The 25533-nt window shown below is 40.0% G+C and overlaps 1 protein-coding gene across 2 annotated transcripts in view; it reads left to right on the top strand.

Annotated features, from left to right (window-relative positions):
• Positions 1-25533, top strand: part of HTR4 (5-hydroxytryptamine receptor 4) — a 138214-nt gene that overhangs the window by 12907 nt on the left and 99774 nt on the right. For both annotated transcript variants that reach the window (XM_058677695.1, XM_058677696.1), the window contains exon 4: positions 23807-23879. In XM_058677695.1, the coding sequence (XP_058533678.1) occupies positions 23854-23879 (26 nt within the window). In that variant the 5' untranslated portion in view covers positions 23807-23853. The remainder of the gene's footprint in view (positions 1-23806; positions 23880-25533) is intronic.

Consider the following 25533-nt stretch of genomic DNA (forward strand, 5'->3'; position numbering starts at 1 on the left):
TGATTACTGCATGTGAAAACCTGCAAAACTACATAGACAAACCAGTGTCACATTGGGACATTATCTTTCTGTGTCTATGCTTTCGTACATGCTTAGTGGCTTCCAATACCTTGTTATTTTCTTTAATCATCACCTCTTCAGTTCTAAAAAGTAGAATTAGGTCTTCACTTTACTGCTCATTTCCTTTGATCACAGGAATTGATATCTATTGACTTCTATTTTGCCTGATGGGAACATGAAGTTCCTTCATGCATTCTTTACAGCTTCCAAACTCAATATCCAACTTTGGCATTATAGCATTATTTTTGTAATGTAAGAAATTATCCTACCACATTAGTTAAATCTTTTTAAATATTCTGTGTTCAAAATGATAATTCCTTTAAATCATGACATTATAAACATTACTGGATGGAGGCTTATAAGGCTGGTACTTCCTTTCCATGGTGATCAGACACAGCTTGTGCTTTTCAAGCTCAAATAGCTTTCCTGCTTTTAACCACTAACAAATACTTTTACCATTTCTGTAAGTTTCTCAAAATGTTAGTTGAGCTGATTTCTTCTCTTTCTTCCTCCCTTCCCTTGAAGATCTCTCTTCTATGGTCATTCAATCAGAATTAAAATAGGTACTCCTGAGGGCAATAGCAAGGATCTCTTATATCCAGGAGGTGGATCTGGGGCTTAGAAAAAATTTCTGGGCTGGAGTGCAAAATGTGGGACTTGTTAGCATACAAATGGTAATTAAAGCAAACATTGTGGATGAAATCATATGGGGGACTGTAGAGAGTGAAAAAGAAGAGGGAGGGCCTTGACATTTAAGTGTTAGTTGGAGAGGAAGCTTGCAAAAGAGCCTGAGGTTTTCCAGTCCTACCATTAGAGATTCAGGGAGTTGAAGGAACAACAGAGGTGATGTTGAATTTCATATCTAAAACAGGGGTCCTTTCTTCAGAGAGTCTGGCAGGTGGCACCCATCCTGTGCTTTAATGCCTGCAATGCTAAGTGGCTCTAAATTTTGAGAGAGCCTTATGTAAAACAGAACTCTAGTCTCTAAATATCCTAGCTTCTGTTCTTGCTACTTAAGCATCAGAATTTCAGCCTGATTCTATTGTTTCCCTCTGCATAACAGTACTCCAAACAGTCTGAGATAGTTGAGTGGCCAGTATATTTAATATAATGAACCATAATGTTGTTTTGGCATTGTTATTTTTATGACTTTTATTTCATGGTCTCTCATAGCAAGAGCTTTAAGATTGGACAGCCTGAATTCCAGTATTTTCAATGTTTCTTGCTAGTCTGGCCATCTCAAAACCAGCTTCCTCAATCTTTCTGTGCTTTGCCTCTTTTTCCTCTGTAGAATTGTCATACTAATAATATATCCTTTATAGAATAGCCATGAAACTCAACTGAAAATAGTACATATAGAGTGCTTACCATGAAGACTAGCAAGTAGAATATGCTTGACAAGTATTTGTTATATAATAACAAGAGGGCAGTAATAACAACAATAATAGTGTGCTGCATTTGTCATCTAAACTTGCCTTGTTAATCTTCCCAGTCTGTGATAATTGTATCTGTCCATTTCTGTCTTCAAGAGTTGGCTGTATTTTGAAAAAAATTGAGGCTGTTACTCAGAAAATTAACAAGATGTGTCAACCTTGCAGCTATCGTCCTTGCTTGTGCCCAGAGCCCACTTGACACTCCTGTACTTCTTTCTTTTTTCTACAATTTGGCCAGTCCAAGGCATCTTCTCGGGGTGGAGGCCATTCCTTGCCTGCTCAGTGTTTTTTTTTTTTTGTCACTGGAGTCCCTCCCTCCCTTCCTCCCTTCCTCCTCACAGTTTCATTTCCTACTTTCAAGAGGAAAGCTCCAGAATTTTGAATGGGAACTGGTCACTGTTAGGGAATGGTTGATGAGCAGTGTAGAGAAGGACCTTATTTATATTTACCAAAGCTAGTAAAAAGCACCATATTAAATTTACTATTTAAAATTTACCCCCAAATTTATGTGTCCTTTGAAAATCCAGTTTTACTACATACAGAATATAGAAGTGAGTATACAATATTACAGATTCATCAATACTCACAGAACTGTTTATGGGAAAGCAGGGAGTTTTAATATGTGAATTAAAAACCAGTAGTAACACTTCAGTGATGTCAGCACTTTTCCCAGCAGATCAGACCCAGGTCATCCATCTCACTAATGTGGCTCTTCTTGCCTGGAAGCGCTCCCTTGGAAACCTTTATTTTCTATCCCTCTTTCCTGATAGACTAAATATTCATTTATTTGATTTTATTGACAATAAAACATGAATTAGTTAATTGCCTTTTCAAACATAAATAGATTAAACCAGGCAATATCAGGAAGACTAGAGGACAAAGCACAACCATCACAAAAAGGGGCCAGGCGGCTCTTATCTGGTCTGTGATAACTGCCTTGCCGCCCTGCCCTTTATCTGCCTGTATTTGCTGCTTCAGGCAGTAGGCTCTTCTGTGTTCAAACAGGTTAATACAAACATTGATGGATGGTGAGTTAGTAAGTATACTCTATCTTGAATGTGGTCATACTTTCATGCTCAATCCTTCTAATTCCTTTTGGAGTAGACTGGCTTCTGGGTAGCTGTTTCAGAGTTAGAGGTAGCTCCAAATCTCTCTTACGATCGGGTTTCTCGTCCATTCTTCATCTGCAGAAATGTGAGGTCACTGAGTCTGGACCACCACTTCAGTTTTATAGCCCCTCCTGCCCTATGGATATTTCTCCCCAAGTTGCATTGTCTCTCGGCAATGACATTTTATGGTTTTATCCACATGAATGCTGTTTCCTTTGGCATCCAAGTGTCCTTGAATCTTGAACAATTCTGATCCTCTGGAGAGATCAGATATTCTGAGAGAAAAAAAATTCTATTCATGTGTTCATTTGTTTTTCTATCCATTTGACTCTCAATGTCTTCTCCAAGCCAAGAATCATCTCAAACCACTAGCAGCTTGTTTTTAGGAAGGGAGGCAGAGAATCAGTGAAAAATAAATTAATAAATTAGTTACCAGGTGAAAGGACTGTAAGTGACACAAAGTGTGTGCTGGAACAGGCAAAACACAGCAGGGGATCATTGGTCGTTGAGAAAGCTCCCTGGGAAAAAAGGCGGATAGTTAAGCTGAGTCAGAGGAGAAGACATTTCAGGTTGGAAAACAGTACATGCAAAAGTCTTGAGGTCAGAAACAGATGTGTGAAGCCAGGAACCTAAAGCCTACCACATGTTAAGCAGCAGAGGGGAGAAGAGTACTGTGAGGGTAGGAGAGAAAGGAGAGTGCAGAATTTGAGCTCCTGAAAGCTGAGTTGAAGTCTGAACAATAAGATGCTCCTTTTAGTCTGTTCTGGGTTTGGGGAAGTACGAGTTAACCTTACACTTGAGGACATGCAGCAAAATAAGGATAAACTTGGCCCACTGTAGTAGATTTGACTCTGGTAAAAAAAAAAAAAAAATTCCTAATGCAGAAGTTTGTGCATCAACAACTCATTTGGAGGAGGCACTGCTAGAATTTGTCTCCTGACATGGAATGGTTATCTGTAAACTGAAATGCTTTATGTGTCCACATGTGATACAGCATCTGGCTATAGGATCTTGTTTATTCTGTGTGGTTGACTAAGATACAGCTGGCTTCCACGGCTTTGTAACTGGAAAGGTGTTCACAGTTTTGCTTCCATTCCTGTGCAGCTGCATTAAAATTCTTTGTCCAACTGTTTCAGTTTTTAGCAACTCTTAAGTGGTTGGATGGTATGCAGACTTGAAGTTTGTGAGTTCAAGAGAAGCATTGATTTATTTCAGTAATTTAGATTTGGACTTAATTTCCATCTTCTTTTTTCCTTCTCTCTCTCTACTCCCCTCCATCGCTCCCTCTCCCTCCTCCATATTCTGTAGCTAAGGCACCCAAAATAAAATTAACTTCAAACAAGTTTTGTGACTTCTAGATAACCCCTGTGGTGTGCTGCAGATAACATGTTTCAGTCTGTTTGCCAGGCTGCTGTGTGTTAAGTACCCAACAGGGTATTTGTATCAGATGAGCAAAGTGTAGAGAACCAGAGCAGAAAAATAGTATTAGAGTTAGGGTTAGGGTTGTTTCAGTACGATGGAAGAAACTAGCAATAGGAAACATGAACATGTTCAAACTGAAAAAGGAAATCCTAGAATTCAGAGAACTCTGTTGTGTTCTGAGAGGTTTTTGTGGCCTGAAGTTTCAGCTAATTGTCCTAGAAGATTGGCTGAGAAACTGCATCTGGAGGCCTGAGTAGCAAGCTCTTTGACACATTACAGGACCTACCTAAAGTGGGCAGTTAGGATTCTCAGGCTGCCAGCTTCCATTTTACCTTCCCAAGGGCACCGTGGATATACCGGGGTGGTAAAATATCCCCCACCAGTGTGTAGTCTTGGTGGTAGGACAATGTTCTTTCTCTCCTCACCCTGTAATTCAGAATGAGAGAAGAGTAGACACACAGTTTACCTTGCCCATTTGATGTGTTCCACAAGGACTTTGAACTGAGGCGAGTGACCCAAACAGAAATGGAGAATTGCTGGATGCAATTGAGTAATGAGGGTGTGGCATCCTAGCCGAGTTTGTGACCCAGTTGTGGCATTTTTTGGTTTTTGATTCCTGGAGCTCTCCGGGTGCTTCTCCAAGCCAGATTCTAAGCATCACAGGGATTCTGTAAGCTCTAATAAATCATTCCAGTCATTTCCTTTTCTTACCTAGTGGAGTGTTTCTGTTTGCTATCAAAGACCTAATTGAGACAGTATAATAAATATTTTTAGAGTGGATGAATTAACAGGAAGAAGTTAGGCCTTGATTATATTATCTGGGACTTTTCCTTTCCTTTGTCCTAATCAGAAAACTAAAGTTCATCTAAAATGGTTTTCTTGAAACAGTATTTTTTGGAGGCAAAGCTTTTCTTTAAAAAATCATTGAAACTGGGCCTGGCATGGAAGCCTAGCAGCTAAAGTACTCACTTTGCATGTGCCAGGACCCCATATGGGTGCCAGTTCAGATCCTGGCTGTTCCACTTCCTATTCATCTCCCTGTTTGTGGCCTGGGAAAGCAGTGGAGGATGGCCCAAAGCCTTGGGACCCTGTACTCACATGGGACATTTGGAAGAAGCTCCTGGTTCTTGGCTTTGGTTCAGCTCAGCTCCTGCCATTGCGGCCCCTTGGGGAGTGAACCAGCAAATGGAAGATCTTTCTCTGTCTCTCCTTCTTTCTGTAAAATCTGACTTTCCAATAAAAGTAAATAAGTCTTTAAAAAAGTCATTGAAGCTAACTTTAAGATACATGTTTATGTTATTTGGAAAGTTCAGATAGTTATTAAAATGAATGTAAACATATCTATAAACATTTTAGATACTAAATATTGGTTGACAAAATTGTGTTTAATATCTGAGCAATGTGGCATGGGAGACAGAATACCACTGATTTGACTAATCCTTTATTGATATTTGCACTCTAATAATTTATTCACCCATGTCTTGCATGAACAATTTCTCAGTAAATCCCTGTACATGCAGGCTTATTGCCCATACCTCTCAAAAACTAGAATTATTGGGTCAAAGAATTTGCATGTTTATAATGCTTTGATTCAACAAAACATCTCTAAAAAGTAGAGAAAGGAAGCAGTTATAAAAATTGAGTTATAGAATAATCCTTTAATTTTGGCTGTTTTCAGTAAAAGCAAAACTAAACAGACAAAAATAGGTATGTATTAAAGCAGTCCCACTTAAAACCACATTGCATTGACTGAGGTGCTTCAACGACCTGCCCAAACAAATAGAAACAGATGGTTCAAGAAAAATTAATAACAGCTCTGTCTCCTCACTGGAACCAGACATTGCACCTGCTCTTTTCATTAATTTATTCAAAAAGCTGTGTGTTTGGCATGGTCTGGTGGCTTGTGGTCTAAAAAGGGAAGTATTACCTAGACTTTATTGCTGAGACACTCCCAATCTAATGGACCATGCAGACCTTTAAATAACTCACAGGCAGTACCACAAGGGTGTCCACGTGAGACCTGAGATGTGAGCACAGTGTTTTGAGAGCAAAGAGACAGATGCAGCTTCAACCTGTTGATTTAATATCCTCTGCATCCTTCCCTCTCATTATATAGCATCATTTAAAATAGGGATATGAGATGCACTTTGTGAAATACAAAGTAGCAAGAGATCATGGAAAGCTCCAAGAAGCTAATGGACACTGATGATGGCAGAGGTGACATCAACTGGAGAAGTATTCTGGACTAGGGGATATTGTAAACACTGACACAGAGGAGAGGAGTAAAGGTGTTCCAAGAACAGATTGTTTTGAACATATACTTATCTGAACTACCATGGATTGGTAAATTTGGATATCTGGTTTACTTGAGAGGTGCTCATAATTTTAAGTTATTAATTTTAAGTTTATCCTGGCAGATTTGTTTGCTTCTATATGTTGCTCACAGTCCACAGTGTCTCTGTTTTATCTGGCTTTCACAAAGCCTCAGTGGTCCTTGAGGGGTGAATTATTCACCTAGGACATCCTTTGGCCTTCTTTCGTGTCTGAGTAAAGAAGGAAGAGTGTTTGTCCCTGTCTTTCCCAGTATGTCCAGGTTCACGCAGTAATCGCTTTATCCTTAGAATTGGAGGCGTCTTATTCTGTCAGGGTTTCTCCCCAGTGCTCCAACATAGTGATACAAGGCTCTGGTAAGGCTCAGCAGAACCATGTCTGCTTTGCTATTACAGATGGGAGCCCTGAGTTTCTGCTCCAGTCTAATCTGGGAGCTCAAGGGCACAGGTGGTCAGAGTTGGGAGAACAGGTGAATGCCTGAGCAGGGAAGCAAAACGTGGACTGAAAGGTGAGGGCAAGATCTCTAGGAAAACCGAAGGCAATGGAGAACATTACCTTTGGAGAACCTGAGTGCTAGGAAGCCACGGGGCTGGGAAACAGACTCTGGACCCTGCTTCATAATAGCCCTGCTCTAGCAGAAGCAGAAGCATGAGAAGGAAGTAAGCTGTACAAGGATAGATTTTCCCTGGCACAGACACCACAGCACTCCCCTACTCACTGTATTTGAACAGAGGAAATGGGCACTCAGAGAGGTTGACCAACTTGCCCAAGGTCACCCAGAAGCTGATGGTGACCCAGGTTTTGCTCTGCCTTCTTTGAATGGCTGGGAAGGGCACATTCTGGCGAGCCTGGAGGAAGTGAGTCTTCAGCCCAGCTCTGCTCCCACTTCTGTGCTCCAAGCCTCCCAGGCTGTGTCCTGGTCGTTTGCTGTACCCTGTGGGGGTGGCCGCAGACAGGACAGTGTACCTTGCGGGCTGGGGGCTGTTGAGCCTGCGGAGCTGAGCTCCACCAGGGACGAGGACAATGCACTGGGTGTCCAGGTGAGCCAGAGATGGGGTCCCGCACCCGCAGTCGGGTCCCGCGCCTCAAGCCCTGCAGCGCGGGGGCTGGAGCCGCACCCGAGGGGGCGGCGGGAGGGCGCAAGCAGCGGCTCGGAGCGCAGCGGCAACGGCAGCAGCAGAAGCTCAGCTCCGCTGCTAGGGGTGGCGATACAATCTGCCAGGTCGCCTCGCTCCCTTTCCTGCTGCTCCTGGTAGGTGCAGCAAGTGCGCCAGAGGGTCAGAACCCCAGCAGCCCACGTGTGCTGGTTGGGGAGTGGGGAGGGGGAGTAGGGCAGCATGATGGGCTGGGGGCTTGGGAGCTCAGGATTCCGATTTGCTGCAGGGATGGGCTGCATGGGGAGGCTCAGGGTGTGGGTAGGTGGGTTGGCTGGCTGTGTGGGACTCCAGCAGCTTTGAGGCTGGTGGTGCCTTGCACTTGTGTATGAAAGTATCGGTGCCACTGCATGCTTTTCACAGACTGTAAGAGATTGTGTGTCGGGTGTGTGTGTGTGTGTGTGTGTGTGAGAACCAGTGAATGCCTGGGTTTGTGTGTGTTACTCTGAATGTGTAACCAAGCATGGAGCATGCTAGTGTGTGTGACAAGGTATGCGTATTTTGAGTGTAGCACTGGCTGTGTGTAAGTGCCCATGAATGTGTAGGTATGCTGTGCTGCATAAACCTTTCACAGGCACTAACAGAACTAGCTACGTCCTGCTGTTGCCTTTGACAGAATCCAGTCCCAATTTACGATGTATTGTTACCCCTCTCTACTTGCTGCTCTGTGTGTGGCTCTACACTGTTAGCTGCCTTCAGAATAAGTGATGGTTGATACATAGACATGCCAGCCTTTAGAAGTGCAGTCAGGGATGTGAGTGCCTCTTCCTAGAATTCAGTAATAGCACAAAAATCCTAATTTCCAGACTGGTTCTGTAAATTGAACAAAAAGTGTTTCTTAGGGTACACATTTAGCATGAATCAAAGGTGGCTTCTGACTGCAGGACGCTGATGGAACCCTTCCTTCCCTGTCTTCATGTTTCTGGTGTGAATCTGCTGGTGCGTAAAGCTGTGGGTGACCCTGAAATGCAGTAGTTGCTAATTGCCTTGAGCCAAGAGTGAAACGTCAGCCTCAGTGACCAGGGGAGGCAAGCACAGATAGTGCAGGAAGACACGGTAGTGGATGGGGTGTCCTGGAAACAAGGGAAAAGGCAGAGGGAGGAAAAGGTGGCAGAATCTGAGGAGCAGCTCTTATCGAGGAAATAGTTGAATGTAGGGAAAAAGGGTAAAGAGTAATGAGCTTTATAGCATTCTTAGGTCATTTTTTAATCCTGTATTTATTTTCCCCAGGTATTCTTGCTCTAAATCCTCTCTTCTGTTTACATCATTTCCCTCTCACATGAGAAAGATCTTTATTCTAATCGTTGTACACACAGTGTGAGGGCCATCATCATTTACACTCTAGAATCCTGGCATATCACAGCTGGCGAGAGCTTTGGGGAGTATTTAGTTTGGTTCTTGTTCAACAGAAGGAGGTCCCAGGGCCAGGAGGAAAATGGTTTTTCTGAGTTCTTTGGATTTCACTCCCACTGCCATTCCTTCTAGGGACCATAGTGGTCATGTACCCAACACACTGAATGTATTTTCTTCCATCCTTATTTTTGAAACTACCCTGATTCTATTCATCTTATCATTTTCTTCAACATTATGAGCTGATAAATAGCTCCCAAAGTCCACCCTGAGCAGCCTGCTAGTCCAAAATGTCCCTGAGTTTTCCATCTGCTACCAAACACCACCGTCCTCCAAATCACCCACACTAGGAACTGCGGTTAATTTTTATTTTTCCTCTTCCTCAATAACTAGTGGCCACAAGATATTAAAAAGGTGCGGTAGGTTTTTTTTCCCCTGCCTTTTGCATCTGTTTGTTTTTTCACTACTTCTTGAATCTTTTTTCATTTTTATTTTTTCCACTGCTGTTACTTTATCAAGTAAGAACCAACACTGGAGATTTCAAGAGATAGTAACACATATAGGCTTCCATCACTGAAAAAAATACCAAGGACGTGCATGAAGAGGAGTCCTTTCACATTATCACTGATTGATTCGGAAGTTGAATAAGCTCTTAGGGAGAGTTTGACCCAATCTTTTGGTAGTTGTAGCTGTATGTATCCTAGATCCACCCTTTTTGCCTTTCTGTTTCTTTGCCTATACTATGTGAGAAACTGTTTTACCAGAACCCAGTTGCTAGATTATTCCTAAGGATTCTCTGAGTCTAAAATTCTGATTGCATTGAAATATTTCCCTGATTTCAAGAATATTTTTATTGATACCTGTAATTGCCTTTTGGTATCTAACCATTTTTTTTTTAAATTCCTAATTTATTTTTCACAAAAGTAGATAGGCTAAAGGGAAAAGGCTGAAAGGTTTGAGCATGAGGGTCAACTGCAAGGTCAAGCCTCAGTTTTGGAGGAATTTTAGAGGCCTTGTAGTCTCCTCCTTCTATCAAGTGTTAGCATCTTCATACCAGTACTCTTTAGAAACTTGTAAAGTGTGTCAAATCTTAGTAAGATAATTCACACTTTAAATTAGGATTGTTCCACCATTGGCACTCTGGATGTTTTACAGTAGATAATCCTGTCACGGGTGCTGTCCTGTGCATCATAGGATGCTTAGACACATCCTGGGCACTGATTAGACCACAATAGCAACTCCTGCCTGTGATGACCAAAGTGTTTCCAGACATTGCTAAATGTCCCCATTGAGATCCCATTGAAAATCATTATTATATTTCAAACTCCGGTCTTGGAGCCTTGTACAGAATTGTCTTACAGCAAACATTCTTAATAAATATCTGAACTGTTGCCTTGCTAGCTGCATTTTCACCCCTTTCCAACTTGATCACGCACACACACTTGCCTTTATCCCCTGTGGCTTGTCACTGCCTATTGCTGTGCCTGGAAAGACTCAGGTTGCTGAGTCTTTTCTGAGGCATTTCAGAGGCAATATAATCATAATCTTAATGGAGCACATTCATCCAGCCCTTGATATGTGCCAGATCCACTCCTAAATGCTTTATATGGATGATCTCGTTTAATCTTCATTAAAAATCCTAGCAGATAGCTATTTCTATTACTCTCATTTTAGAAATGAGATACAGAGGTAAAATAATGTGCTTGTTCTCTCAGGTGTTGAATGGTAGAGCGAGGGTATGATTGTGGGGGTTGTGTGACTCCAGAATCCATGCCTTGTACCCATAGACAGACTTTTAATGAGTGAGAGCTTGGTGTTACAAGGTGGGAAAGATACCAGCATCCTCCTGCCAAATTGTAGAACCAAGTCTTCCTTGAAGAGAAGAACTAGAGAGTGTGGCATTGTGAGTTGAGTTCAGTGGAAATATGACATGGTCTTTTTTTTTTTTTTTAATTTGAAAATCCCAAGAAAGTCTAGAAAGGTTGGCTATTTTACTTAAGACTTTATGACAGCAAATTACAGGTTTGCTAGCTGTCAGTGAATTAATGGTAGAGCAAAGCTTTGCAAGCCTATGAGTCAAATGACAAATTTGAGCAATCCACACTATTCTATAGGGCATATCAAAATACAGATCAGTGATTCCTGTTCTCACATTTCCTGACTCACTGCATTTGGGTTGGGGAATGAGATCTTTCATTTTTAGTAAGTCATGTGATTGCTGACGCTACTGGTCTAGGTGCCAGTATTTTCAAAACCACTGAGTTAAAAGATCTATACAGCTGAAATAAAGCTCAAAACAGCCACCTGAAAATTTTTAATGATATTTTTAATACTTGGATATTTGAGTTTATTAGTAGTTACGATAGTAGACATTTCTAATCTGATTTACATGTGTTTAAGGCTAGCCCTATTGATAGGCCTGTATGGTAGCCATGTATATTTTCTTCATTTTCCTCTATTTAAATGTGTACCACTTTTTACTGTATAGAGAGCATAAAAGGATAATAGCAAACAACATGAAGCAATCAAAGGGAAGAGAAAGTTGATAGAAATATGACAACTTTAATTTTGAATATTCCTTTTAAAAATCTTATTTCCAAGATGAACATTTGGATTGATGAGGGCCAAAAAGTAGAGCAAAATGAAAGAATAGTAACTTCTAGGGATAAATTGCCACTAAGCATGTACACTTTCTGTGTCATTTTAAGTTTCAAAAAGACTTCCACCTCAAAAATTTATACTTCATTTTTTGATAATTGCAAAATAAGTTGTATTTCTTATTCTCATTTTTGTAATGGGATAACTGAAACCCGGATAAGTGACGTGGCTTGTCCCAGCTCATTGAAGTGGGGATGGAGTGAGATCTAACTCCACAAATCTGACTCTGCTACTTCCTCTCTCCCTCCCTTCACCCCTTTCTCTTTCTGGCTTTCTTTCTCTGCCTCCGTCCCTCCTTCCCTCCCTCCCTCCCTTGCTTCCTCCCTTCCTTCATACTGTTTCAATATTTATTTAAAAGGCAGAGTTGCAGAAAATAAGGGACAGAGGCAGAGACTGAGAGAGAAAGAGAGAAGGAAATCTCTCATTTCCTGGTTCACTCCCTAAATGGCTGCAATGGTTAGGAGTTGACTGGCTGAAGCCAGGAGCCAGCAATTTCAGCTAGGTCTACCATGTGGGTACAGACACTGAAATTAGCAGGGAGCTAAACGGAAAGTGGAACAATTGGGATTTGAACAAGTGCCCATATAAGCTACTGGCATTGGCAACTTAATCTGCTAGGCCACAGAACCAGCCTCAAAATCTCTTTGTTAACCATCACACAACATAGTGTTTTTTGCAGAGGGGGAAACCAAAAGACTCATTGAAATTCAGGTGATTTCAGGGCAGTGACCAGAGTTCAGGTCATCTGTTCCTTAAGCTCTCATACTCTCTATACAGCAAGCCCCCCAAAATAGTCCATCTTCCAACTAGAAGTAATATTTGTATCTCTCCATAGTTGTAAAGGATTTCTTTCCTTTACAGCCTATCCCAGATCTCTGAAAGACTTGATTTTGACACACCTAACTCCATAAAAAGAAAACTCTTTCTCTTCCATCTCAACATTTTAAAATAATGTTTCGTAATGACAGCCTGGGGAATTACAATTTCAGATAACTTTTACAGTGCTAGAGAACTTTCACATATTTTATCTTATTCAGACTTCTTGAGTAGCAGCAGATCTGTAAGACAGGTGGGCTGGAATGCTATGCACTTTGGACAACTGGTATTGAGGGACTGCAGTTACATCATGCCGAGAGTGAAGTTGGGCCTTTGTTAACAACTTACCTGTTTGTTCATGTGCCAGTAGATATTCTGGAATTTTTTTGTTTGTTTTGTTTTGTTTTGTTTTAGATTTATCTAGCTTTATTGCGAAGTCAGATATACAGAGAGGAGGAGAGACAGAGAGGAAGATCTTCCTTCTGATGGTTCACTCCCCAAGTGACCGCAGCTGCAGGAGTTGAGCCTACCTGAAGCCAGGAGCCTCTTCTGGGTTTCCCATGCGGGTGCAACGTCCCAAGGCTTTGGGCCTTCCTCTACTGCTTTCCCAGGCCACAAGAGGGAGCTGGATGGGAAGTGGGGCGGTCAGGATGAGAACCCATTCCCATATGGGATTCCTGTGCTTGCAAGGCAATGACTTTAGCCACTAGGCTACCATTCCAGGCCCCTCTGGAGGTTTTGAGGAGGTAAGAATTAGTTAATAAATTTATCTGGAATTGAAATACTGAAGCTCTTGATCTTTATGAGGTAGTTTAGAAATTAGAAGTGTGATTCTCGGAGCTACTGTGGGTCACTCTTGCTTTCTGTGCTTCAGTTTCCTTTTTTTTGTCACATGGGGATAATTGTAGTACTCCTTTGTGGTGTAGTATGACGGTGAAATGAGGTAATGCTTGTAAAGGGTGTGATATTTAATACCAGTTACAAAAATGTGTCATTTCACCTTTTCTTGGGAGTATTCTCTTTTGAATTAAATGGGTCCGGCTAAAAATCTGTGGGTTAGTATAATCTTATTCCTTTGAGGTTACTTCAGGAACTATTGATAAGAAATAATTAAAGTATCCTTTTGGGAGGCAATATTTTAATCTAGGAGAGTTGAGGATTTGACTCAAGTACTTGTATCTACAAAGCTGAGATCACATTGGCAGGTTTAGTTCTAATGCTAATTAGCAGTTGATATCTGAAGTGGAGAATTCTGTAAAAACTGTTTTCTAATTCAGGAAATTCAAAATGAATAGAAATAAGGATGGAAGAGGTAGATGTGCCTGCAGAGACCATTCTTCAGATAAGCACAAGAAAAACTGTAATCAGGTCCTCTCAGCCAATGAGGCATTTTAAACAAATGAGAGAAAACTATTACAGAAAATTTCAGAAGATTGTGTTTGCTTGGGAGGATTGCACTGTATCCTTGAAGTAATTCCTTAACTACTCTCCATGAATTATCCGTATTAGAATCATTGAATGTTTGTGGACCTATTAACTAAGAAATTATTTGAATGAGATCCTGGAATCTGCTGCAGGTTTGCAAATAATTTTTAGGTATACTGAAGTTGGAGAACTACCAGTCACTAGCACAATTCTAAAAGTTTTGAAATGCTAATTTTAAAGACTTACTTTAGAGGCATCAAAAAAACTTGAATTGACTGATAGCCCTCTCCAGGTCTCTGAAATCAGTAACAACAAGATCTTTAGGATAGTCTCAGGTTTAACTTCTAGGGGTATAGCTTATGGTAAAGAGGAGTGGTTTCTTCACCATACTGTGAAGTAGGGGATATGGACTCTCAGGTAGGAGGCTACCTTTTTAGAAACGTAGAGTAGGAAGTTTATAGTGGTCAACAGCTAGTTCCTGACAAGCTGAAGACTGACTACCTTATTAAAACAGCAGGTCAATTTCTTATTCATTTTATTTTCATGTGTCTTTTTGCATTAACCATCTCCTTATACAGATGAGGCTTCTGAGGCTAAGAAAAGTTAATTTCCCCAAGATCATACTGGTAATTGATAGCACCAGAACAGATTTTGAGGCTATGTTTTGAATCAGGGGCTAGCAAACTCTCTGGCCCAGTGCCTGTTTCTGTATGGCCTATGAGCCAGAAACAGCTGTCATATTTGCAATTACTGGGAAAAAATCAAAAGGAGAATATTTCATGACAGATGAAAATTGCATGATACTCAAATGTCAGTGTCCATAAATAGCGTTTGTCAGAACACAGCGATACTCATTCATTTATGAATTGTCTGGGATCTTTTCACACTATAATAGCAGAGGTGAGTATCTGAAACAGTGAACTTGTGCTTTAAAAACCACATGACTCTTTACAGAAAAAAAAAGATACTACTTACTTTATACTACTGTTCCAGTGATCTTGTTCAGTAATATGAGTACCACTTTTTAATGATTTTTGCCACCTTCTCATGCCATCTAGAGCATTGTCTGCATTGAATTTTCCTTTAGATTGATTGATTTTCTGAAACAGATTATTTTATAAACAAAAATGTAAGTGAAAGAAGAAGCAACTATAAAAACAAAGTTAGTGCACAGAAGAGAGTGTGTTTTGTCAGAGAAGTGAAGTCATGTTGGTGTTACTCCCATTTTCCTGGAGATCCCTTGCCTTTCTCTATTACACGTTCTAACTTTTGGTGATGCACTTGAATCAATTTTGGATGGCTTTTGCCAGTCTGATGGAGTCCCCGTTTTGCACAAGCACAATGGGCGACAAGTACCTAGGAATCCATGTCTGCCCATGAATGGCCCTAACCCATAAACTGTACACCAGTTTCCTACTCACTCATCTGGAATAATTTTAAAGTATATATTTTTGTGTCATCTCCCAGAACTTCCTTGTAGAATAGATTCAGGGACAGAGTAATACAGCTCCGTGACTGTCTCTTACTCCTTTTCTTGTGTTGTCATTTCCCTGCCAGTGCACCTGCATCTGCTAGGTGAACTCTCTGGATTCAGTCCTCTCCTTCAGATCTGCTTCCTGGGGCTTAGGGAAGAACCAACTAAGACAGTAGTACTACTTGCGTAAGATTGTGAACCTGAGATCTTTTCCACTTTAGTAGCAAAGAAAGGTTAGCAAAAAGCAAGAAGATTTTTACAAGATAAGCCAGTACCTATTTGAGTCTCTTTCATCAACTTAAGTAACAATGATTCAAATAGAAAATGAAGAGAGAGCACATTTGCATGGAAAGCTCTGATAGTACTTCAAGTTATAGCCATTTACTGCTTAATAGTGCATTCCTGCTCCAGTGAAACGAGGATCACATTTAGGAAATCTGTATTTTACTACATCTATTCTTGAAAATTCATCCCTGGATCCAGCAAGTAGCATCAGTAATGTATGTGAACTTGTCAGAAAGGCAGATTCTCCACTCCAAATCTACTAAATCAGAAGTTTGCAGGTGGGACCCAGCATTTTTTCTTAACAAGCCTTCAAGGTGATTCTTATGCATGCTTAAACTTGAGAAACACTGCTGTACAATAAACAGCTTCTTGTTTAGTTCAGCTCTCATTGCATTCCTTGATCATGGAATTCAGAATCACCCATCATTTGCTTCCTCCCTCTCGAACGTGACTGGCCAACATTTTCTGGCCTTTGAGCTTTCCACTGAGGTGGATCCTGAAGCTTGCCAAGGCACACAGGTCAATCATTGGGCACTCCTAATGATTGGAGTGATCTGCTTCCTGGCGAGTCTCAGACCCCTCTAACAAGCTCATTCATCTTTCCTTGGGAGCCACAAAGAATATGGTTAATCCCTTCTCTAATTGTTGAATATGATGTTCGTATCGTATCATATTTTCCATTCAGCAAATGCTTGCTGATCATGTACTGGGATCTTTTGTCATGGAATATGTGGTTAAATAATGAGCATTATAGAGAAGTGTTAACCAAATTAACTGAGTATCATATCACTATGTAAATAAATGCCTTGGAATTGTCCATTTTTCTTCATGACATTCCTATATCTGGGTTGAATTTTTTGTAGCTTCACTGTTTCATAGTTTTCTGGGGGGAAAGTATTTGCCGTTACAAGAATTTTATGTTTAGAAACACTGTCTTCACTGTGATATGTATCCTGTCCCCCACTTTATTTTTCCTGTAATATATTCTCCTCTCCCAGGATAGCATGAGTATGCCTCTGAGGTATTCTTTCATTAGTTATGGAGTATGTTACATATCGGTATTTTTGGCAAAGACACTAAATTCCCCATCTGAGAATTGTTTATTTACCCAGGAAAAAAATTTTTGTTATTGTTTTGAAAAAAAATCTTCAAAACTGTTTGGCATCCTAATTGTGCTTTGTCTATCCACAGAGTGGTACCTTAATTGTAACTGAATGAGCTTCTGAGTCTATTTACTGTTAGGGGAATGAAATGGCCAGAAGCTTTTTTTATTTAAAACTAAATTTTCTGTATGATTTAGCTCAAATGATATTTGGACTACCAGCCATTAAATATCTAGCTTGTGGGCCCAAAGCAGTGGCTCAGTTGGCTAATCCTCCCCTTTAGGGCACAGGGATTCCCTGTGGGCATAGTTTCATAGTCCTTACTGCTCCACTTTTCATTCAGCTCCCTGCTTGTGGCCTGGGAAAGCAGCTGAGGATGGGCCAAAGCCTTGGGACCCTGTACCCAAGTGGATGACCCAGAAGAAGTTCCTGGCTCCTGGCTTCGAAATGCCTCAGCTCTGGCTATTATAGCCACTTGGGGAGTGAACCAGTGAATGGAAGATCTTTCTCTCTGTTTCCTATTTCTGTGGATCTGCCTTTCCAATAAAAACAAATAAATGAATAAGTAAAATGCCCAGCTTGTGAAACCCAGACTCCTTAAAAAAATACTCCCTTTATTTTTCAAGATTTATTTTATTTTTATAGGAAAGTCAGATATACAGAGAGAAGGAGAGATAGAGAGGAAGATCTTCCCTCTGCTGATTTACTCCCCATGCAGCCACAGTGGCCAGAGCTGAGCTGATCTGAAGCCAGGAGCCCCAAGCCTCTTCTGGGGTCTCCCATGCGGGTGCCGGGTTCCAAGGCTTTGGGCCGTCCTCAACTGCTTTCCAAGGCCATAAGCAGGGAGCTGGATGGGAAGCAGAGCCACTGGGACCAGAACTGGCGCCCATATGGGATCCCGGCACATTCAAGGCAAGGACTTTAGCCGCCAGGCCACTGTGTGGGGCACACTGCCTGCTTTTGTCTGTTTGTAAAATACACGTTAGCTGTGTAGATAATAAATAGCATAAATTTGTTCTGGGCTAAATAGAGGAAGAATTCTCTTCAAGAGCATTGTGAGCTTAGTAAAGATAAAAACAAAATACTACGGTGGGATGCTGAAGTCTCTGCCATTGTCCATGCCCACGGTGATGGACATGTGACTGTTTATGAAGAACTGTGCTGTAGTGAGAATGTGGGGGAACCTGGTGAGGGGGCAGGGAATTGGGCAGGGGATGGGGGAAGTCTCAGGGCCTAGGGAACTGTATCATAAAATGATAATAATAATAGTAAAGAAGAAATATTTTTTAAGAAGATAAAAAGAAAATGCAAAACTGTGTCCTCTAAATTCAAAATGTTTTCTGGAAAACTAGTCAATGAAAGGATTTTTTTTCTTTTAGTGAGAATTTGCATAGCTGCATTTTTTAGATGATTCAATGTGTATATTTTTTAGAGATTTTGGTCTGCTAGGAAATCAAAATCATCACGGATTGTATGACTCCTTTACAGTTCTTACTTATTGTTTGGTAGTATTTGTGTTTTGTTGTATCCTGTTGGTAGTCTGTTTGGGCAGTGAGGCAATGTGGCCAAACAGCTGCATTTGAAGAGTTGATTCTTTTCAAATGTTTGGCCTTGCACATTGAACTTATATTTTCTACCTGCTCAATAAATGGAGCCTGTTTGAGATGCCATCTGAGTTTCTTTGAGCTTTTGAGAAGCCTTAATTCCTTGGAATCTCTCCTTTGTTCATCTTGCCCAACAGTCTCAGACTGTGGTTGGTGAGAACATTTACTTAACATAGGAAGAGTAAGTTAGAAACACGGTCAAACTGAGAACCCAGGTCCAGTGATCTCTCATCCAGTATTCCTTCCATCATGTTAGACTCCCACCCTCAATTTGACTATGAAGACAAATAATATTTTACTTATTTCTGACATTTATCCAAAATAAAGATTTTGGTATATGACCTTTAGTGTAGAATTTTAACTGATGTAAGCATACGCTACAAAGAAATGTGGTCAATCCAGGCATGGTTATGCATAGTCTTGCAACGACAACCAAAGAAAAGAAAACAAAGTGTAGCCAAGCAGTCTTAGGTTGCTCTAAGTTGGCAGAGGCTGGCTCTTTACGAAACTACAACAATATTTCATTCCAATAGGTGGGGACTATTTACAGGTGGGTCCTATGCACACATTTCTTATAGTAAAGATGCAACCACACACCTTTCGTTAGCCATTATTGACTATTCCACAGCAATATTTCAAAGCATTCTGGTTAAGAATCAAGGTAAGTATGGAGTGTACCTTACATTTTGGATTTGTTCTTTATTTTTTAAGAACTTATTCATCAGAGAACTGAGAGTTTGAATCAGTATTGTGTGACATTAAAAAAAAATCTCATACTGTCTAAGGAAAGATCCTCCCATATGTATCTAAAAGGAGAAGTTCAAAAAAATGAGTTAGATGTGACTGTAGTTTTACTTCTGTGACAGATAAATAGAATTCAGTATGCCCATCTTTAAAGTGCATATGTGCATTCAAGATTTTATCTTGAATTGGCAAAGCTTCTAGAAATTACATAGCTGTATCTGAGCATAGGAGATGCTAGGTTGATTGTGGTTTTTATTAAGTAGGTAGTGGTTTCTTAAGGAGCCAGATGTATACATTTGTAGTGTAAGAGCACTGAATCCTTTCATATGCATCTTACCTTCTGCAATCTTCCAAACAGTAGACATCTCTGTGGTCATGACTGGTAAGTTAGCAGAAAAGGCTGGGCTGTAATTGATTAACCAATTTAAGATAGATTCTAATTACTTACTCTTCTTTTGTTATTTTTCATTCCTTTCCAACAAAATGTATAAGTCTCATTGGTGTTTTTAAAAATGTTGTATATTGGGTTTCATTGAACAACATAAAACAATATATGTTGCTGTGAATGGGTTAGGGTTAACGTTCTCCCTTGGATTGCCCCGTATTCCAATACAATTTTTTTCAAAGATTCATTCATTTTATCACAGCCAGATATACACAGAGGAGGAGAGACAGAGAGGAAGATCTTCCGTCCGATGATTCACTCCCCAAGTGAGCCGCAACGGGCCGATGCACGCCGATCCGAAGCCGGGAACCTGGAACCTCCTCCGGGTCTCCCACGTGGGTGCAGTGTCCCAATGTATTGGGCCGTCCTCAACTGCTTTCCCAGGCCACAAGCAGGGAGCTGGATGGGAAGTGTAGCTGCCGGGATTAGAACCGGCGCCCACATGGGATCCCAGGGCCCTCAAGGCGAGGACCTCAGCCACTAGGCCACGCTGCCGGGCCCTTTCCAATACAATTTTAATAAGAACAGTTTTATTTAATTTTTAATGGATTTTCTTAGTTCCATATTTGTTTCCTTCTGAGCTGTATACCAACAGAATATTGATTTTTCTTATATATTACCTAGGATTCAATGAATGACTATTCAATAATGGCTAAACTTAGTTCAGGCTGGCTTCAGGAGGAAAAACTGGAATTTGTTGGTTCATGTAATTGGGAAAATCAAGTGTAAAATTGTCTTTAGATGCTTTTGGATTTTTACCCTTAAATTACATAATCAAGACATTGGCATTCTCTTTATTCCAAGTCTGTTTTTCTTTGGATTAGTTTAATTCTCAGGCTTTTTCTGTGAAATGGCAATGATGACCACCAACAGCATTAAGCTATTTAAGTAAAACCAGAGGAATGAAATTGTTTTTTCATTAAAAATTCCTGGACTCTTTGAGCAGTGAGCCAGTCATATGCTGTGGTTACTAATGGATTGTTTTGAGTGTCGAGTGCTGCTCATGTGGTTAGTACTGGTGGTAGAGATTGGGACAAGAAAGGGGTAGTTCCAAAGTGGGAAAAAAAGCACTGCTGTGATAGAAAAAATAGAATAGGTTGTCATTAGAAAAAACATAACAAATGGACTCCCCTGATGCAGTGAGTGGAACTGTGATAAAATAAGGACTATGCAAGATGAAACTGGAACCAACCAATCATAGCCTGAATTCTACTCCTAGGTTAGTCAAATGCTAATAGTGTGATATTGGCAAGCCAGTTAACCCTGCTGAATGGAACTTCTTCATCTAGAGAAAGGAATTAAAGACTCAGAATTTGGAGGAGGAAATGCAAGCACAATGTCTGCCTTTTTCTCCTGCTTAGTAAAGGGTAGTTAGAGTGAAATGATTTGGGTTCCTGTTTTTATTGTTTTTATACTGTTCTCTGCAATGGTTGAAACATAAACTCCCAAGCCTCAGTTTCCTCATTTACAAAGCATTAACTGTTTAGTTGATGGAAAAATATATATGAAGAGATTGTTCTGGACTCTTAGGATATGACAGTGATTAAGAGAGTGTCCAATTCCTTTGAGAAGCCCATATTTTACTGAGGGAGATAGATCATAATAAACAATGGACTAGATAAAAGGTATGCATTATGATCAAACAGCAGATAAAGAGGATAGATGCTTTTAAAATTTCATGGGTGAGAGAGGATTTTACCATAGAAGTGGTATCTGAACAGCATCCTTAATGAAGTGAGGGAGAGGCTGGTGCCTTGTTGCATGTAAATCCATTGTCTGTGGCATTGGCATCCAATATGGGTGTCAGTTCAAGTCCTGACTGCTGCGTTTCTGATTCAACTCCCTGCTGATGCACCAGGAAAGCAGTGGCAAATGGCTTTGGGCCTCTGCTCCCATATGAGAGACCTAGAAGAAGCTCCTGTCTCTTGACTTCAGACCCACCTAGCTCCAACCATTGTGACCAATTGAGGAGTCAACCAGCAGATGAAGATCTCTTCCTCTCTCTCCATTTCTCCCTCCCTACCACCCTCCTTTCCTCTTTCTCTCTTTCTGTCTTGACACTCTGTCTTTTAAATAAAAGTAAGAAAAAAATTTGTGTGTGTGTGTTTTTAAGGGAAGACATAGTAGTCAGGGAGCAACGTACATGATAATATCCGGGGAGAAAAGAGAAAGGGAGAGACCTTAAGATGACAGTATACTTTGAGGATAAAAGGGAAGCAACATTACCAGTGAGGGGGGCAGTGATGAGGTGGGATATAACTAAGTGGAATTTGAAGAGGAGTTGGAGCCAGATCACGTAGGGCTGGCTCACCAAAGGAAATCAAAACACTATTCTCAGAGAAAGATGGAATAGATGGCCAAAGAAAATACGGTAAAGGTCTGCTTTCACCTGGAGATTTGCTTGTTCCAGTGGGAGGAAGTGGGATATTATGACAAGAAGTGTGCAACATAAATCTTGAGCTTTGAATTGACAGCCCAGGATTCTATTCTCAGGTCTGTCAGGTGCTAGCTGTGTGACTACTAAGTCCGTTCACCTCTCTGATCTGATTAGCCATGATAAAGAGTCTGAATTTTATTCTAAGTATATCAGGAAGCCACTAGATTTGATGCATGAAAGACATTGTTTGATAACAGTTAAAAATGTCATTCTGGCTTCTGTGAGAGAAAGAAGTGATAGTAGGGACAAGAATACCAGTTAGGGGGCTCTGGTAATATTTCAGGGAAGGAGTTGATTTGGAATGATTCTGGAGGAAATGAGAAAGGCTAAATTAAGGAATAATTTTTAAAATGGAATGGAATTTCTGAAGGTTTGGTTGTATAGAATGAGAAAAAAGAAAGCTGTGTTTTTTTGGTTTGTTTGAGTAACCAAAAATGGTGGAACCATCTACTGAGGTAGTGAACCCTGGGAGAGGAGCAGGTTTTGCATTGGGAACAAGAAATGAATTTTAGATGGAGAAGAAAACAGAATTTAGCCCTCTCGCTTTGATACTTAGAATAGCATTCTAAATTCAAATAATAAATTAGATAAAAATAAACAAAACTATTTTGCTTGAAATCAGGTTGGGGAACACTAAGTCCTGTAGGCCGAGCCCTCCTTACACTTTCCACATTCCTAGAAATGCCTGAGAGGTTTTAAAATACAAATATTGAAAAGCACAGAGTGTCTATTATGCCCTTTCCAGCTGTGGTGGTCTGCCACTCTTTTCCTGGCTGCCAGCTTCTGCCCCTAGCTGTGTTGTCCAAGGACCCAGGCTGAATTTCGTGGTTCTGTTATATAGATAAACAGATTTAGAGTTTCTTCTTGTTACAAGATTCAATTAGAAAGGCAGTATACGAAATAACACTGTCAGAGCCGAGTAAAATGACAGACGATCCCTCCCAATCTTTCCCATTTACTTTCATTTTCTGAGCCCCACCATTTACTCAGATACTCAGAATAATAAAGGATTTGCTCAGGGTAGTTCTGCAAGGGACAGCCAGGCTCTGCCCCTGTTTCTTAATTCACCATGTTGTAGAACAAGTGTGATGAAGAACAAATTTCTTTTGCAATAAAAGCTGTAAGGACTTTGGAGGTCTGTAGTAAAGGAACTTGTAGTATTTGAGTTTCCTTCCCTTCTTCCCCCTTGCTCATTTTCTTTTTCTTGTTTCCTGCTTTCCTTTCTTTTGTTTTTTCTTTCCTTCCTCCCTTTCTTCTCCCCTTTTTCCTTTCTTCTCCTATTTCCTCTCACTTAATTCTCCTTCCCACCTTTCCTACCCTCGACCCCCAATTCCTTTGATCAGGATTTCTTATTCTATGTTTCCTGGATTCTTATTCTGTGTTTCTAGGGAACCATGGGCTCCCTAGAAAAAGTGTGTGTGTGTGTGTGCACGTGTGTGTTATGTGTGTGTGCACACATGCACGTGTATGTGTGTGTGTACGCATATCTATTTTGTTGGGGGAGGAGAACAAAAAGTTCTCAAGAGCTTATAGATTTTCAAAGGGGTCCTTGATAACTCACCTTCAAAATGACTTAGGAAAAAATTCAAGCAAACAAAACATATGATCATTTTACACACTGTACAAATTTAATAAGAATGTAGATACCTATTTTCATTAGCTAATGTCCTAAAGTAGATCACTGAAGTAAATTGAGCTTATGCATTTAAATGGATTCATATAAAGTAAAAGAATTATGCATATATTTTAATGGTCAGATGATAATAGAATGTAAAGAAATTTTAACAACACTTAGCCATATCATACTTTAATATGCCACTTTATTAAAATGTTAAATATTTCCATAAAGGTGTTAATCAAAAGATGGTAATGATTATTTGGAATGTTTTGCTTTAATACAGAATTAATTTCATGTGTTATTTTACTGTTTGACTTCTTTTTATTCTTCTACTGTAGGACCCTGTGGGTACTGACATACAATTCACCCATGCCTATTTCCTGTAATGGACAAACTTGATGCTAATGTGAGGTATGATACATTTTTGAATATATTGTACTCTAAATTATAAACATTTGTATCATGCAGCCTCTGGAAAACCTGTTATAGCAGAATCATGAAGTTAATGGATAAGCTTTTATTTGATGTTTCATATATAATCATGTGTCTGGTATTTAGCTATCAGTGCTTCATCATTTCTTTTTAAGTGCTAACTATGATATGACTGTAAATGTTTCCAACTATCTATACTAAAAATCTGCATTATCGAGATGCCTTTTGAAAAAGAGATAGATGTTAATGGGAAGGAAGATGTATTGAGATGGGAGTAAGCTGGCCTTAGAATCTGTGTCCACATCTCAACTCCAGATATCAGCTCAAGAAACTTTGCAGGTAGATTCCACTTTGTCTACTTCTCTTTCAACCAGGTCATAGGATTCTGTGACATTTTTAGGCATTCATTCTTGTTTCCCTGTAATTTCCTGAAAACCTTTAAAGTGAAACAGTAGCATGATTCCTAGGGAAGTTTTCTCTCTCTTTTTTTCTTAAAGGCTTGTTTCATTTTGCTTGGCAAATGGTACAAAGATGATCATATTGAGTTAAGTTAAATGGTATGAATTGACATTTGATTCTGAGAATTATCCACAGATACCAGGAATTGGAGGACATTCTCTAAGGGAAAAAAGACATTCCTGGTGCAATCACAGGCTCACAGGGAGCTACTTTCCTTTCCCCGAGACCTGTAAAGAAGTATGTTTCAGATATAGATCAGCCACTCTGTGCCTCTTTGCTTTGTATAAGAACATATGACAAAAGGGAGCTGTCAAAAAACTTGACAGAATTTGAGTGTAATGTGACTTGAATTGCAATGATGTACTATTACTCCACCTAGAGAGCTCATTGAAGGTAGAATTTGTCTCATGAGGCTTTGCATAATCCATTCTACATGGTGGGTACTTACTATAATTACTAGTCATGGCTGTGTTTCATATATCTAAACATTGGTGCACCTAGGTATACAGACATTGTATATTTAACAAAAAAAATTATACCATATTAGAATGTGTTATGGCTTTTGCTATTTACCAAGTGTACTGGCTTGGTGCCTAGACCAGAACTTTAACATAGATTTTTAGTCTAGAGGCATCTATTTAATTTTCCTTTGAAGGGTTGTGAAACTATTTGCACACAGAAAGCCTGCTGAAATCCAGAGAAACTCAAATTTATTTTTTTTTAATTGAAAGACCATGGTGAACAGTATCAATTGCAATACATTATAAAATTGTTTTAAGTTCCAAACGCCATTTCAAACTGGATCAGTTGGTTAAAATGCTCTTTTTGTGGGTAATTTAGATATTATGATACATAATATTTATAGCTTTTAAACATTTGTTTGTAACAGCATTACATCCTAACGGCAGAATACAATTCAATTAAATGATCATTAGTGATTCTCTTGGGTGCTGTGGAACAGAAGTGCGGGATACAGGATGATATCATGCCCCAGAATTCTGTCTCTGGACCATCCTCTCTGTCAGTTTTCTAATCAAATCCCATCAGCATATGTTCATTCTCCCTTACTCCCCCACTCATCCACAGTATTAGTAACAGGCAAATGTCACCGACTTTTCAGTCATTTCTCTTCAGCCTCCCTGAATCTGTAATAAAGGATACAAGTTACGATTTA

This window comes from Ochotona princeps, chromosome 19 (genome assembly GCF_030435755.1).
Source record: "Ochotona princeps isolate mOchPri1 chromosome 19, mOchPri1.hap1, whole genome shotgun sequence".
In the NCBI taxonomy this organism is placed as follows: Eukaryota; Metazoa; Chordata; class Mammalia; order Lagomorpha; family Ochotonidae; genus Ochotona; species Ochotona princeps.